General features: G+C 45.5%; 1 protein-coding gene across 2 annotated transcripts in view; it reads right to left on the minus strand.

The window, feature by feature from the left end:
• Positions 1–16,894, minus strand: part of ACBD6 (acyl-CoA binding domain containing 6) — a 188,839-nt gene that overhangs the window by 14,577 nt on the left and 157,368 nt on the right. The window contains exon 8 of one of the 2 annotated variants that reach the window (XM_004598636.3): positions 1,227–1,535. The exons of the other annotated variant lie outside the window; for it this stretch is intronic. Coding sequence (XP_004598693.2) covers positions 1,381–1,535 — 155 coding nt within the window. The 3' untranslated portion in view covers positions 1,227–1,380. Of the gene's footprint in view, positions 1–1,226; positions 1,536–16,894 lie in introns of those variants that run through there. 2 annotated transcript variants of the gene reach the window in all.

The raw sequence follows: 16,894 nt of genomic DNA on the forward strand, positions 1-16,894 counted from the left end.
AATATTTGCTACAAAAGTTATCTTTTAAATAATTATCTTTGTATTTTAAATTACTTCCTACTTTTATGACAATTATCTACCTTTGTTTTTTGAAGGTCTGCTTTGCTTATTGGAAAGGCAGAGTTGGAGACAGAAAGAGACAGAGGAAAGGGCAAGGGGAGAATCTTCCACCTCTGGCTCACTCCCCAAATGGCTGCAGCAGCTGGGGCTTGGCCCGGCTGCAGCCAGGAGCCAGGGGTCAGGAGCTTAACCAGGGTGTCTCCCACAGGCGTACAACATTCTGAGCACTTGGGCCACTTTCCAATGCCTCCTCAGGTGCACGAGCAGGGAGTCAGATCAGAAGTGGAACAGCTTGGGACTTGAACTGGCATCACATGTGATGCAGGCGCTAGAGGCAGTGTCTGTATTGGTTAGGTCGTCAACTCCAGCCCCTGTTTTATATATAAGAAATGTGATGGAATTCTCCAGATGAAGTTTTTGATGCTTGGAAGGGAAGACAAAGGAGCCAGTTTCAACAGCAACACACCATCTATCCGAATACGGTGGCATGCTTGTATTTCCAAAACAGAAGAAAAGCTCTCTGGTGTGTAGACATAACTTCAACAACAAACCAGACGCAGAGAGACTGAGCAGTTCAGGCTAAGGTATTCGAGATTCCAGCAATGCATGATGGGCACACCATAGCTAATTTTCTCAGGGTTTAGGGGAGATTTAGCTTCTGCTATGAAAGGTTGGTCTGAGGAATTGTGGCCCAACCAACAATGAATCCTGCAGGGTCTGTGTCAGGCCTAGAGTGAGGTCACACACTAGCATCTTCAGTGGCTGGGTCAGTTAGATCTCTACACCCCTTGACGTGACAAGATCCTGCCCTTTCTCTCCTTGAATACGCTTCTTTTCTATTTTCCCAATTCTGTCCACCAAAAGAACAGACACGGTGGCTCCCTGTGCAGATGAGCTGCACAAAGCGTCAGCTTGCCTGCCCATGAGCACCAGGGGATTGTGTGCCACTCTCCCCAGTCAGCAACAGTGCTCCTGGCCACCTCGCGCGCCTGTGGGATTTCACAAAGGCAGCCATGTTTAATATTGTGAACTACGATCTGTCTCCTGCTTGCCCGCCCTGCCGAGCAGTGATGAATTTCGGAGCATGCTCAGCAGAATTGGATTACATTATGCACAGCACAGGCGCTCATCACCAGCACTGCTCCTCAGAACACATGCACGCGGGATGAACTGCTGAGCCTTCAGAATCCCAGTTCGTCACAGCTGATTTTATTAGCCAACGCGCATCACAGATGAGTGGGAAGGAAGCTGCCTTCTCGAAGCTTTCATTCATCCCTGGCGCACTCTCCCAGGACGGAGGGCGGCTTCCCCGTCGGCTGCCTAGGCCTTGCCGGCCGTGTGCTTCTGCAGCACTGAAGACACCGCCTTGCAGCCCGTCACCTCTTCCGGCAGGCAGCCGTCCTGGTCGCGGAGAGTGGGGTCGGCACCAGACTGGAGCAGCAACTCCACGATATCCAGAAACTCGCAGGCAGCGGCTGAAAGGGTCACACAGGAGGACAAGTTCACCATGAGGCAGGAAGGGCGCATGCGCAGCAGTGAGGCCCGCGGGCCACGAGCAGCCCTCCAGCTCAGAACCACGCAGCCCCACAGCGGACCTTCAAGTCTGAGCAAGATCAAATGAGACTGTGTTGGCTGCCTAGAAACACACTTTTTTTTTTTAAATGTTGAGGCTTCTTGACTCTTCTTTAAGGATGGGAAAAAAGGAACATTAAAAAAAATAGTTTCAAAGTATGTATTTTGCTTTGATTTGTATTTTAGAATAATGATAGGCATGTGAGCTATGTCATAAGGTCAGAAATAGGTCAAATATTTAATTCTGTGTCTGAAGACAGAGTAAACTAAACTTTAAAATATAAACATGAAATAAGGCTAGTTTAGTAATTAGAGCATCAATCAAAGGAAGTTTAAAAATTCTTATTTATTTAAAAAATTTCTTATTTATTTTTACAGGTATATTTATATTTTTATTGAAAGGCAGATTTAGTGAGAGAAGGAGAGACAGAAATAAAGATCTTCCATGTACTGTTTCACTCTGCAAGTGACCACAATGGCCGGAGCTGAGCTGATTCAAAGCCAGGAGCCAGGAGCCTCTTCCGGGTCTCCCACACAGGTGCAGGGTCCCAAAGCTTGGGGCCGTCCTCGACTGCTTTCCCAGGCCACAAGCAGGGAGCTGGATGGGAAGTGGAGCAGTGGGACATGAACGGGCACCCATACGGGATCCCAGCGGATGCAAGGTGAGGATTTAGCAGCTAGGCCATCGCTCTGGGCCCATTTTTAAATTTTTAAACATCATTTATTTGAAAGGCGCGCACACACACACACAGGGAACACTTCCATTCAGTTGTTTACTCCTGAAATGTCAGATATGGCAGAGGTGGGCTGGGCTGAGCAAGGAGGCCAACGCAGATCTCCCACACGAGCGGCAGGCAGCCCAGCCATCAGGGCCTTACCGCTGGCTCCCAGGGCAGCAAGCGGGTGCCTGAATTGGTTATTGAACCCAGGTATTAAACATGGAGATGCAACAGCTAAATGTGAGTTTTATTTGCTATGTATACCTGTCCTAATAATCTTTTTTTTTTTTAGGTTTATTTTATTTTTATTACAAAGTCAGACATACTGAGAGGAGGAGAGACAGAGAGGAAGTGGAGCTGCCGGGACAAGAACCAGCGGCCATATGGGATCAAGGCGAGGACCCCAGCCACTAGGCCACGCTGCCGAGCCCGTCCTAATAATCTTTAAAAAGTAATGAAAAGCACCAATAAGTGTTCTTGATAAATCCAAAGCACAGGAAGAAGGGAGCAGAAGCTACAGTTAAGTTATCACAGGGGCCGATATTGTGGCATAGTGGGTAAAACTGCTGCTGTTAAGACCTCAGCGTCCCATGTGGGTGCTGGTTTGTGTTCCAGCTGCTTCATTTCTGATCCAGTTTCCTGCAAATGTGCCTGAGAAAGCAGCAGAGGATGGGCCCAAGTGCCTGGGTCCCTGTCACTCACGTGGGACTGGGAAGGAGTTCCTGGCTCCTGCCTTTGGCCTGTTCCTGCCTGGCAGCTCTGGTCATTTGGGGAGTGAGCCAGCACATGTAAGGTCTCTCTCTGCAACTCTGCCTTTCAAATGAGTAAATAAATATGTGTCATAAAGATGGGATGGTGTTGCCTCAAGATGCACAAAGAAAGCACAGGGCTAGCACAGTCACCTGCTCTTTTGCATATATGTGAAAGTCTGATTTACGACAAAGCCGGCATCCCTGATCAGCGAGGAAATTAGATCTAATACTCACACGGTACTGAGACCAGGGAGCGAGAGGCAAACAGGCAATTCATGTAAGATGCAGCAGCGACAGCAATGAGCATGAACGTGAGTAATCAGGGAAATTTTCACTCCTCCGGCCCAGGGCAGGGAAACCCCTTCAGGCTTTTAGAACATTCACTCCAGCAGCCTAGGGCAAGGGGACCCCTTCAGCTGCTGAGAGCGTTCACTGGGCAATCAGCAGTACAGATTAAACCTACACACACACACACACACACACACACACACACACACACACACACACACACACACACACGTTCCAACTCAGAACTAGATTTTCAGTTCTAGGCTCCACAGAAACTGTGCAGCTGTTCAACAAGATGGGATTGAAATAGAATATATAGGGTATCATTCCTTTCCATCAAAATTCAAAACTAGACAAAATTAAACATTATTGTTTAGACCTCCAAGTACGCAGTGAAAGCATAAAGGAAATCATTAATATAAACTTGAACGTGGTCATCTCTAAGAGGCAACAGGAAGCCGCATGACTACAGGGCTGCAAACAAGGGGCTTCCGAGATACTACTGTTGAGGTCCTGTTTCATTAAAGATTTATTTATTTTTATTTTAAAGGCACAGTTAAAGAGAGAGGTGGAGAGAGATGGGCGAGGGCGAGAAATCCTCTATCCACTGGTTCACATCCCAACTGGCTGCCAATGACCAGAGCTGGGTTGATGCAGGAGACTGAAGCTTCTTCAAGGTCTCCCACATGAGGCTTGGGCCGTCCTCGGCTGCCTTTCCAGGCCACAAACAAGGAGCTGGATCACAAGCGGAGCAGCCAGCATTCAAACCAGCACCACAGACGGAGGCATAACCTACTACACCATGGCATCGACCCTCTATTGTATTTTGAAGATTTATTTAAAAACAGAATTAGAGACAGAAATTTTCTCCCATCCACTGGCGATGCTCCAAATGCCTGTCACAGCTAGGTCTGGGGCAGGCTGAAACCAAGCGGAGGAAACTTCACTTTGCTCTTCCATGTGGGTACCAGGAACCCAAGTCCTTGGCCATTATTTGTTGAATCCTAGGCCCTTTAGCAGGAAGTTGGATTGCAAGCCAAGCAGCCAGGCCTTCGACTGGCATTCCTGCCTGTGATGCCACCATCATGAGCACAGCTCAGTCTGTGGTGCCACCACATAGCCTTTCCGATGCCATGTTTTAAGCTAAGTGGCAGAACAATTTTTAAGGCTATATTTAACATTCTTCATATAATTACATCCTCTTGTAATATGATCTATTATATATCAATAAAAGGTTATTTTTGTAAAAAAAATTATATATTTGTTTAATTGGAAAGTCAGATATAGACAGTGGCTGCAATGGCTGGAGCTCAGCCAATCCGAAGCCAGGAGCCAGGAGCTTCTTCCAGGTCTTCCACGTGGGTGCAGGGTCCCAAGGTTTTGGGCTGTCCTCCATTTTTTCTTAGGCCACAAGCAGGAAACTGGATGGAAAGTGGAACAGCCAGGATATGAACTGGTGCCCATATGGGATCTCAACAGATGCAAGGTGAGGATTTAGCTACTAGGCTATAGTGCTGGGCCCAATGAAAATGTTTTATAGAAGGAAAGAAAGGGCTTAGAGTTTGATGCCAGACATTTTATTGAGTAGATAGTGCACTACCCTGTCAAGGATCCAGGTGAGATTCCTTCCTTCAGCATCCATATGAATACGGAGACAGCCCACTTTAATATGAAAGAACGAATAAACACTCTGGCAGAGACACACACCACAAAGGCAGGGGAAAAGGAAGAAAATGAGCCACCAGAAAAACCACATGAGGTGCTGTATATGCTGAGCTTTGAACAACGATGTGAAAGACGGCTGCACACGTTAAAAAGCCATAGTGTGAAATCCTTGTGCCAGGCCAAGAAAGGCTGTATAGTGACAGAATACTACCAGCCAAAGCAGGAAACCACAGGAAGTGCTGGAAGAAGTGTTTGCCTCAGGGAGTGAGAGAAGGAGGGAGACAGACGAGGCTATTGTGGCACAGTGCGTTAAGCCAATGCCTGCAGCGCCCCGTGTCCCATGAGCACTGGTTTGAGTCCTGGCTGTTTCATTTCTGATCCAACTCTTGGCTAATGCACCCAAGAAGATGGCAGTGACTGGGTCCCCGCCACCTACATGGGAGACCTGGCTGGACTTCCAGGCTCCTAGGCTTGGGGAGTGAACCAACAGATGGAAGGTAGCTTTCTCTCTTTGTTTCTCTTTCCTCTTTCCGTCTCTGCAACTCTGCCTTTCAAACACATACATCTTTTCTTTCAGAGGAAAGGAGGCTGGACTGAAGGCAAAATTACATAGGGTTCTGATCGCCATTCTCAGAAGTCTCGATTTTACGGCATGAGCCACAGATATAAACAAGGAGGAAAGTGACATAGTTTAGCCACTGTGCCAGGACAGTAATTCTATAAGAGTGACTGAAGGGAGCCAAAAATCTGGTGGCCGGTGAACCAATTAGGAGACCTTGGTAGTCTCTTGGAAGGCTTGAAAACAGCCCACGTCAGCAGGAACACAAAGAAGCCACTGAAACTCAGAGAGGCACTGGCACAGCGCTGTCGGGGAGGGAACCGGAGGAACCCAACGTGGTGTCCTATCTACAGTCTGTGTCACTGTTTCTAAGGAACCCCGGGCAGGAGTCGCGGTGCTGGAGCTCAGCTGCCGCCCCACAGGAGCACTCCCTTGGGCCCTGGCTGCTCCACTTGCCATTCAGCTCCTGGCTAATGCACCTGGGAAAGCAGTGAAGATGGCCCCAGAGCCTGGCCCTCCACTACCCACGTGGTAGGCCTGGACAGAGTCCTAGGCTCCTGACTTCGGCCAGTGTTGGCTGCTGTGGCATTTGGGGAATGAATCAGTGAATGAAAGATCTCTCCAGCTCCAAATTCCAAATAAAAAACAGTAAAATAAGAAACAGGAAGAAGGAAGAGCAAAAGTTTCTGGGGGGACTGAAGCTGAAAGCTGTGGAGGGGGAAGTAATGTTAGTCTGGTATCTGAGGAGTGAGTGGTGCTAGAAACGACCCACGTTGACACAAGCAAGGAGGTAAGACTCCACTCTGAGAAACAAACAACGCAGGCCACATCCTCTATCCCTATACTGTGTGATATGACTTCCTGAAGAGCTATATCTATCTACTGAGCCTGTGCCTGGGACAGCAGTGCCAGATGGCCCAAGGCCTTGGGACCCTGCGCCTGCGTGGGAGATCTGGAAGAAGCTCCTGGCTCCTGGCTTCGGATTAGTTCAGCTCTAGCTGTTGCAGTCACTTGGGGAGTGAACCAGTGGAAGGAAGATTTTTCTCTCTGTCTCTCCTTCTCTCTATAAATCTGACTTAATTTGCCTTTTAGCTATTTCCTCTGTCATGGCCACAGCTTCCTCCTTGAACAGTCTGCCAGGGAAGACACAAGAACCTGGGAGGCAGCACATGGTGGCTGACACCCACATGGAGACCAACCGGGCCTCCAGGCGTCTGACCCTGACCAGGTTCAGCCTGGCTGTCGTGGGCATGCGGGAAGTGAACCAGATCTTCCAGCTGTCTATTTCCTTAATCGCCTTTCAAATAAAATGAAAATAAATAAATAAGGAAACTATGCAGAAAAATTGCTTCATTTCCTTCGCTTTCCCATGCCACAAGCAGGGACCTGCAAGCGGGGCTGCCAAGATTAGAACCGGTGCCCATATGGGATCTCAGCACATCCAAGGAGAGGACTTAGCTGCTAGGCTACCCCACTGGGCCCAGTTGGGCTTAAAATGATTTTGTAGTGACATTTTTTCTTTTGCTTCCTGCTGGTACTCAAGTAAAAGCAGAGCAGTTTCTGGGGCAGGTGCTGCGGAGTGAGTCCTGCCTCTGCCTCTTCTGCTTCCTGCTAACGGTGCACCTGGCAGGACACCTATGTCCCTGCCTCTCAGGTGGGAGACTTGGAAGGAGTCCTGGGCCTGGCCTGGCCTGACATGCTGCTGCAAGTACTTGGGGAGCAAAACAGTGGATGGAAGATGTCTCTGTTGCCCTGCCTTTCCAAAAAAAAAAAAAAAAAAAAAAGGGTGTGTGTGTGTGTGTGTGTGTGTGTGTGTGTGTGTTTCTCTGGCTTCCTGGCTATCTGCCGTGCAGTGGGCACAGAGCTGATGGGGAAGACCCGGCTGTGATGAATGATGAACACGGGAGTGCTTTGGAAACCCTTTACATTATGTATGCTGAAGAGCGAGGCGCCAGAGTGTCATCCATAACCCCCGGGCTCGAGGTGGTGTGCAGTGAACCGGAATGAGGGCGCAATCCCGAGCGCAGCGGAGGTCACTGGGATGCCAGCTCTGCTTTCACTGGTCCAAGTGTCCCTAGAATCTAGCAGTAGAAATGTTAACATTTGATGAAAGAACGGAGTGTAGGAGAAACGGTCAGGGAAGCCAGGACTGCCCATCCAGTCCGGGCAGCTGTTGGCTGCGTGGGATCCACCGCCACACAGCTCCTGAGGCTCAGGGCTATGCTGCATGTTGAGCAAGGAGGAAGCCAGGCCACCTTTGCCCACGGCCCAGCAATCGGCAGTAGGTATTTAGGATTATAACACCCCTTTCAGAATTTAAATTTGCTTCCAAAATAATTGTAACCAACACTTTTAGATGTCTGAAGTTTTATCATGAGTCACTGACACCAAATGGGACTGGAAGGAAGACAGTCTCCGAACAGGACAAAGGAGAGGACACACTGGCCAGGGCATAGCGGCCGAGAGGGTATTTCGTCTGCACATAACTAGTTACACGACACACATATTTCCAGCTTTAACTTACTCTGACAAACTCTTTGTTGGGTTTTAAGATCAGAGCTTTCAGTGGATCAGAGCCAGAAACTTCCTAGTATTTAAATCTGAATTATAGGATAGTAATGATTCGGATCTACCAGACCACACTGTATTCAAATTTAACTCAGCACTCAGGCCTGAAAGTCCGGGCTAAACAGAAGTGTGCTATGTTGCAGACACGAAGGAACACTGAGACCACATACGCCACGCGGTGAAGTGATCTCTCCATGGAAACCAACCCAGAAAGAGAGTGCAAAAATGTAAGTTCCATGCCTAGAGGATCACAACCAAAAACAGGCTACCTGGAGTCTTTAGCAATTTCCTAACTGCATAGAAGTAAACAAAAAAAAATTTTTTTTTTTTTTTAGTTTAAGTTGAACTCTAAAGTGAGACTTCAGTTTGGATACTGAAGAGCTGCAAAATGGTACTTCTGAAGGAGAAATGTCAGATCCACATAAACAGAAGTTTTATGAACAAATGCTTGGGAGTTATGTAAAGACAGACTCACAGGAGAATGAGAAACAATCAGAAAACAGCGGAGAGGCTGAGTGCCTGAGTACTGTATGTTCTTAAAAGTGTACACAAGGGCCCAGCGTGGTGGCCTAGTGGCTAAAGTCCTTGCCTTGCCCGTGCCGGGATCCCATATGGGCGCCAATTCTAATCCCGGCAGCTCCACTTCCCATCCAGCTCCCTGCCTGTGGCCTGGGAAAGCAGTCGAGGACGGCCCAAAGCCTTGGGACCCTACACCTACGTCAGAGGCCTGGAAGAAGTTCCTGGCTCCTGGCTTCGGATCGGCACAGCACTGGCCATTGCGGCTCACTTGGGGAGTGAATCATCAGACGGAAGATCTTCCTCTCTGTCTCTCCTCCTCTCTGTATATCTGACTTTGTAATAAAAATAAATAAACTTAAAAAAAAGGTATATACTGAACTGCATGAAGTACGTTCTCTATATATTTATGTGCATTTATGTGTGCAAATTATATATCTTATATATAAGAGTATACATACTTTCACATTATATATTTATATATTTTATAGCATTATATAAAATATATTAATATACTATTATACCTGTTATATAGAATATAATACATAACACAATATTTTATATAACATATCTATATTATAAATAATAGCTACTTAACATAAATATATAACATATACTATTATAATATATAAAATATATAACATGATATATACTATATACATATATTTATATAATGTATAAGATTATATATATATATAAAAATAAGGGACAGAGTTCCTTTTTTAAAATAAAGATTTATTTGTTTTTATTGGAAAGGCAGATATACAGAGAGAATGAGAGACAGAGAGGAAGATCTTCCATCTGCTGCTTCACTCCCCAGATGGCCATGATGGCCAGAGCTGAGCTGATCCAAAGCTAGGAGCTTCCTCTAAGTCTCCCATGTGAATACAGGGTCCCAAGGCTTGGGGCCATCCTCTGTGGCTTTTCCAGGCCATGAGCAGAGAGTTGGCTGGGAAGTGGAGCAGCAGGGACACGAACTGGTGCCCATCTGGGACCATGGCATGTGCAAGGTGAAGGTTTAGCCACTCAGCTATTGCTCTGGGACTAGGGCAGAGTTCCTTTTAAACCCAGAAGTGAACTGAACTCTGACAGGAGCCAGACACTCAACTTGGAGACTCACTGCTGAGTAGGCCTGAACTCTGCCTAGTGACAGAGCCGCTACCGCATGCAGGTGCGCAAGCAATATGAAGGTCCTTCAAAAAAAGCCACAGAAAACTGAATCAAAATTTATTGTGATGGAAAAAAAATTTAAATCCAGCTGTTTTTTTAATGTGTATTTTTGAGACTTTTTGGAAGATTCCTAATTCATAGATTTCAAGATAAGTGTATCATTTCCTTTAATTTTTCATGAACTTTCTGAAGTGTCCTTGTAGCTATTGAAAAAAAATACATCTTACACCAGTTAGATGGTGAACTCCTTAAGTCTTTGCTCTTTTATATGCTCAGTACAGTGCTGAGAATTTGGCTCGGAATTCATGAGTTCACTGATCTCCTTGCCTTCGGCACCATCAGTGACGCACAGGTGACGGCTGTGTGAAAGCGCCCACCCCTCACAACAAGGAGGGAAGCTTAGCGTGGGACGAGCAGCAAAGGGTGCCATGTTTTACCAAATTATTGGGGGGTACAGGCGCCTGCATTGTGCTGGAAAACACAAAATCAGGCCTAAGCCATCTTGGTTGGAAAAGCCTGAGCAAGTCCATGGGGATTAGAACAGTGGTTGAATTTATGGCACCCTGGGAACCTCTATTTGTCAAGTGCCATGGAGGCAGCCCTGACACTGGCACAGGTGAAGATGAATTTTCATTCAGAGCAGTGAGCCTTCTGACTCCATTAATCCTCAGGGTTTTGATGATGAATTTCTTTCTTTTTTATTTTATTTATTTTCACTCCAATGCCTCCTCCCACTGCTCCGTAACAGTGTGGCTGGAGTGGGACAGATGGTGCTTTACGTGCGAGGCCGAGGGCTCGTGAGGATACAAAGCCTACCCACTCAGCAATCACATGACCACATGGACGTGGAGAGCCTTGATTTCCCCTGGGAGACAGAGGCAATGATATTAATATTCCCAGTGGAGGAAGTGGAGGGGAAGGCTTGCAGGCCATTTATAAGGAAGACAACACTTACACCAATAAGGACCTCAAGGACTGTGGTTAATCACCAAATTACAGAAGGACCAACGTCTAAAGAGTCAGAAACAGTCAGGTGAAACTGGCAGATAATGGGTTTAACACGCTACAGCACAAAGGCTGTTTAGGACGAACCAGTGGGGACATACAGTAGTAGAATACTGGCCTCTAGTTAACCTGTGATTGGCTCCGACCCAGTTTTAATCGGAAGAAGCCAGGATTTACAACCTGCTTAAGGATGGAGTTTGACAACTGCTATAATCAGAAGAGCTGTCAACACAAGGACAGCTGTCAAGTCCAACCGTAAATCATAAAAAATAATAGCTAAGCCCACAAACACATCCCCGATGTGGCTGGATTTAACCATACTTACAGGTTTATGAAACTTGCAAAAATAGGCTTGGTCCTAAAATCAAATTAAGTAAAAGAAAATAGCCACTGAGTGTCTACTAAATAAAAAGGGTTAAATACTAGTAAGTGACTAAAAAGACAAAATATGCCCTTCACACTCTCTGGCACAAAACAGGCGTTTAATAAATGATCCCTGTTACTATTTACATATGAGACTGCTCGACTATCTTCAACTCTGGCAAAAAGTCCAGTGATGTAGTTTGAATAAAATCCAAATTTGAAACAAGTCACTCCAAAAGTGATTAAATTTAAAATACTAATTTTGGACAAGCACCTGGAGGAGCAGTTAAGACACTGCCTGGGATACCTGCATTTCCTATTACAGTGCCTGGATTGGAGTCCTCCTGGCTACTCCCCATGCCAGCTTCTGCTAACAGGCTTACTGGGAGGCAAAAGGCAATGCTTCGAGTAAGTGCAGCCCTGAGTTCCTGGCTCCTCGTTTCAGCCTGACCCAGTCCAGCCCTGACTGTATGAGCATGTGGGGCGTGAACCACAAGATGACAGATCTTTGTCTCACCTCGCTTTTCAAATATTTTGGCTTTATATATTTTTAATGTCCATATTATGGCCAATTTGTTTTCTTTTTCAATTATTTTAACACACACATTTGTTTTGTTCTTCCCACAAGATTAATATAATGTGAGACAAATACATTGTTTTCCTACAGCAATTTTGAGTCATATTCCTGAGTCAAGCATGATTTTTATTTATGTCTAAGCTCTCAGTGAACAGAAATAATAACAGCTCCTACATAGAGACTGATGTATGTTAATTCTCAAGTACAGTATTGAAATTAGCCTTGACCCACTAAGGAGAGCAGTAACAAAGGATTTTCATTTATGTTGTTTCCATATAATATTATAATCCATAAAGAAATGTATACCTTAAAAAGACCCAGGACTGTAATTATTTAAGAAATTATGAGCAGAGAGTTGGATGTGCAAAGAGATTATCTGTGCATGCGCCCTGGTTCTGCTGCCTCCAACCTGCCTCACTCTACCTGAGACACATCTATTCTCTAGACTTCGGCTCTCTATCTGCAAAGGAGGAAAGCAACACTCAAACTCAGACATCTGCTGGGAAGATTAAAGGAGATTATTTACAGACACAGTAGGGCCAGGTGTTCTCAGTAGCCACTGACCCAGCCTGCTTTGAGTTTTGACTTCTCTAATCCTGATCTGGCTTCCTGCAAACGTGTCTGACTGTATGCAGCAGATGATGGCCTAAGCACTTGGAGCCCTGCCAACCGCGTTCTGGGCTCCTGGCTTCAGTTGCACCAGCCCTGGGTTGCAGACATGTGGGGAATGAACCAGCAGGTGCAAAATTCCTCTCTTTCTGATTTCCAAATAAAATACATAAAAATATCAAAAACCACAGTAACACCACAATTTACTCATTTAGGTTTAGAAGTTCTTTGTGTGTTGTGGGTAGCACCAAGGCCTAGTAGGCTAACATTGCATCTGTGGTGATGGTATCCCATGTGGATGCCAATTCATGCCCTGGCTGCTCCACTTCCACTCCAGCTTTCTGTCAATGTGCCTGGGAAAGCAACAGAGGATGGTTCAACTCCGTGTACCCCTATTCCATGTGAGAGAACTGGGAGAAGCTCTAGCCTCCTAGCTTTGGACTCTGGGCCCGCTCTGGCCTTTGTAGACATTTGGGGAGTGAAATAGTGGATGGAAGACTTTTTTCTGCCTCTGCATTTTTTTCTCTGTAAATCTGCCTTTCAAATAAGAAAGACGAACAAATTTTTTTAATAAAGTTTATTTTTAAAAAAGATTTATCGGGCCCGGCGGCGTGGCCTAGCGGCTAAAGTCCTTGCCTTGAACGCCCCGGGATCCCATATGGGTGCCGGTTCTAATCCCGGCAGCTCCACTTCCCATCCAGCTCCCTGCTTGTGGCCTGGGAAAGCAGTCGAGGACGGCCCAAAGCTTTGGGACCCTGCACCCACGTGGGAGACATGGAAGAGGTTCCTGGTCCCTGCATCGGATTGGCGTGTACCGGCCCGTTGCGGCTCACTTGGGGAGTGAAACATCGGATGGAAGATCTTCCTCTCTGTCTCTCCTACTCTCTGTATATCCGGCTTTCCAATAATAATAAAATCTTAAAAAAAAAAAAAAAGATTTATCTATTTTTATTGGAAAGGCAAATGTAAACAGAGAAGGAGAAACAGAGAGGGAGATTTTCCATCCAAAATGGTTCACTCTCCAAGGGGCCGCAACGGCAGGAACCAAACTGACAGTAGGCCAGGAGCCAGGAACTTCTTCCGGGTCTCCCATGCAGGTGCAGGGTCCTAAGGCTCTGAGCCTTCCTCAACTGCTTTCCCAGACCACAAGCAGGGAGCTGGAAGGGAAGTGGATACAAAGGGAAGCTGGGATACAAACCAGTGCCCATATGGGATCCCAGTGCATACAAGCTGAGGACTTCAGTCACTAGGTTATGCGCTGGGCCCAATAAATCTTTTAAAAAAAGAAGTTATTTGTGTGAAATTTTTTGTTATTAGAGTGCAGACTACACACTGAAGGTGAGGACTTTAGCTACTAGGTTACCAGGCCAGAACCAGGCACGCTGTGTGCCATGTCCAGAATCTTGGGCTCGAAAGTACATTCAAGATATTTGTCCAAGTTGTTATATGGAGTTGCAGCTCATTCACCTTGCTATATGGCAGGCATTTCACTGGGTGAGTACTATAGAGTATTCTGATACAATCTATCAATTCCTGAACTTAAAGATTCTAAAACTTTTATCAATTCTGGGGATTTTCAGTAAATGTACTTTCAAATATGGATTCTTAGAGTCACTCCTTCTGGATTGCCTATTAAAAATGATCATTTGTTTCTTAATGTCTCTATTACATTTTCCATGCCATAATCTTTCTGTGCTGCCTCTTTTGAAAATTTCTCTAGAATAATTTTATACCTTTTTCACAGGTCTGAATTCTTCACTTCAACTCACACACTGTAAAATCCCTTTTTCCATTTATGTAAGTTCTGTATGGTTTTCCTTCAAATCTACCTATTCTGTCTCAAAGTACTTTTGATTCTCTGACTTTATCCAAGCTTATTCTGATCATTTCTACTTAACAGTTCTGTGTTCCTTAAAGTGTGTTTTATGGTTTACCGCTAACACAGGTTCTCCACTAGCTGCAGGCAATCCATACTGCTAGGCTAAAGATGTGTCATTTAAGAGAAGCTCAGGTCCCTAGGGAGAGGGTCCCCCACCCCAGGACACGTCAGTTAATTTCTTGACTTTCACACTACGGAAACAATCAGAGTATAAATTCCACCTCTAAACTTGCACGAGCTGGGCTCTGATCTCCACCTGGACACTGGTCTGAGCCACAAAGGTTTGCTCTCCCATCATAGTTTTTCTGATCTAATTCACTGTTTTGTTGTTGTTTGTTTTTTTCTTGGTAAACTAAGGATATAATCCTTACGAGGGCCTGGCTTCAGTGAAGAATCTCCGTTCCAACTACTCGTTATTTCTGGCTCAAGAGGCCTTATGTTTAGCTTGTGTTGTCACTGAAACCCAAGCTTGGCATTTTGCAGGACACACTGCTAGCTCCCCACTGATCACTAACGCAATTGGGCCTTTCCATACTGGGTGAGAAGTGAAGGAGTCTGGGGACATCTCTTCTTTCGAAAAAAGATTATCTGCTGTCTTTTTACCCAGCAAAGAGTAGCTACTCAATAAATAGTTGTTCAATGAATGATCTAGTAAGCTAAGCAATATTTAAAATACTAGTAAGTTTTATGATATTTAGGTTTTAAATGGTTTAATCTTTTGACAGCTAGTATACACATCTGATTCAAATGTAGAAGTTATAAAGAGTTTGCAAGGCAGTTTTTAAGCCTATTCCTATGGCTACTCTTTCCTTGGCGAGAGACATGCTTAGGTCGTCATGTGTCCTTCTAGAGATGTCACATGTCCTCACTGGCAGACACATGAAGACAGTTTCATGGTAGCAAATGATATGCACTGCGCAACCCTCATCTCTTCACCCAACAATGTATCTTGGAGGTTTTCCGTGATGGTACATAATGGTAATATCGCTTATTTTGAAACTAGCTAAGTAAGATAGGGATTTGTGTGAATTTACTTTACGTACCTCAAGTTTAGGTGGACATAAGGACATTCATCCCGAATGGCTCACTAAGGGTGACAAAGCGATTCACGCAGATTTTCAAAAGCACACGCAGTCTGGAGAATACAGCACGCGCCACAGGGAAGGTGGCGAGAGAAGAAATGAGAGTAGGGGAGTGAGCACTGGTCAGCAGGGCGAGCGAGTGCACTGGCAGAGGCGGACACTGCACAGAGCACAGAGCTCCAGCCCTCAGAGCACACCCACTGCAGCTGGACAAAGCTGTTCTCTCAAAGCAAGGCATTAGAAAGAGGGACAGCTCCAAGCGTGGTGCTGAAGATCTCAGTCACTGTCAAGAACTTACTTTCTCTTCTCTTACTCTGCAATTGTTTGACTTGTCTGGCTACTTAATTGCCATCAGTGCTGTGGAGTGAATGAGAAGCTTTTTTCTGGGTCAAAAATGAGGGTTTATGGGTTAATCATTGGCTGTAATGGTGAGGATGTCAGATGATACAACTGCATCGCACATTACGCTTTGTCTACAACCCTGGGGAACAGAGGTACCACCCAGGTGGGACCCCCGGATTGAGTTCCTGGTTCCCAGCTTTGGCTTGGCCCAACCTAGTCCTGGCTATTGTGGGCTAAAGGGGAGTGAAGTAGCAGCTAGGAGAACTCTTGGTTTCGGCTTCCTCATATATAAAAAAGGAGTCACAATAAAGGGACTGTTTGTAATCAGAAGTCTACAGATACCTTCACCTAGGTGCTATTATGTAGTAATACATATTTTAAATGGTTCATCCATGGGGCCCGGCGCGATTAACATAGTGGTTAAAGTCCTTGCCTTGCATGTGCCGGGATCCCATATGGGTGCCAGTTCTAATCCCGGCAGCTCCATTTCCCATCCAGCTCCCGGCTTGTGACCTGGGAAAGCAGTCGAGGACGGGTCCAAAGCCTTGGGACCCTGCACCTGCGTTGGAGACCAAGAAGAGCTCCTGGCTCCTGATCGGCACAGCACCAGCTGTTGTGCTTACTTGGGGAGTGAACCATCGGATGGAAGAACTTCCTCTCTGTTTCTCCTCCTCTCTGTACACATCTGCCTTTCCAATAAAATAAACAAATCTTTAAAAAAAATAAATGGTTCATTCAAAGGCTTTTGACAATATAAAATATGTATGTATGCATGTATGTACATGTAACAAGTATTTCGAGCATAACATAAAAATGCTAAAACAAAATTTTGGCACTATAAATAATGCTTCAATAAATGTTTGTAATCAAATCTCATTACACACATGTTCAGATGTTTTTCTAAGTTATATATATAGAGCGGAAACACTAGACTATACAGTAAATGTAACTTCAACTTCGATCTTGCTAAGCTGATCTCGCAGTGGTTCTAACAGCCACACTCTCTCAGCAGGTGTAAGAGTTCTCGTTACTTCACACCCCCAATGCTACTGTCTATACACGTCACATATTGTCAGGCAACCACAGTGAAACACACCTTGTGTTACTTCTATCCTTTTAGACTTACCGAGGTTTGTTTTGTGGTCTAGCAAATAGTCTATCCTGAAGA

Source organism: Ochotona princeps, chromosome 2, assembly GCF_030435755.1.
Source record: "Ochotona princeps isolate mOchPri1 chromosome 2, mOchPri1.hap1, whole genome shotgun sequence".
Lineage (NCBI taxonomy): Eukaryota > Metazoa > Chordata > Mammalia > Lagomorpha > Ochotonidae > Ochotona > Ochotona princeps.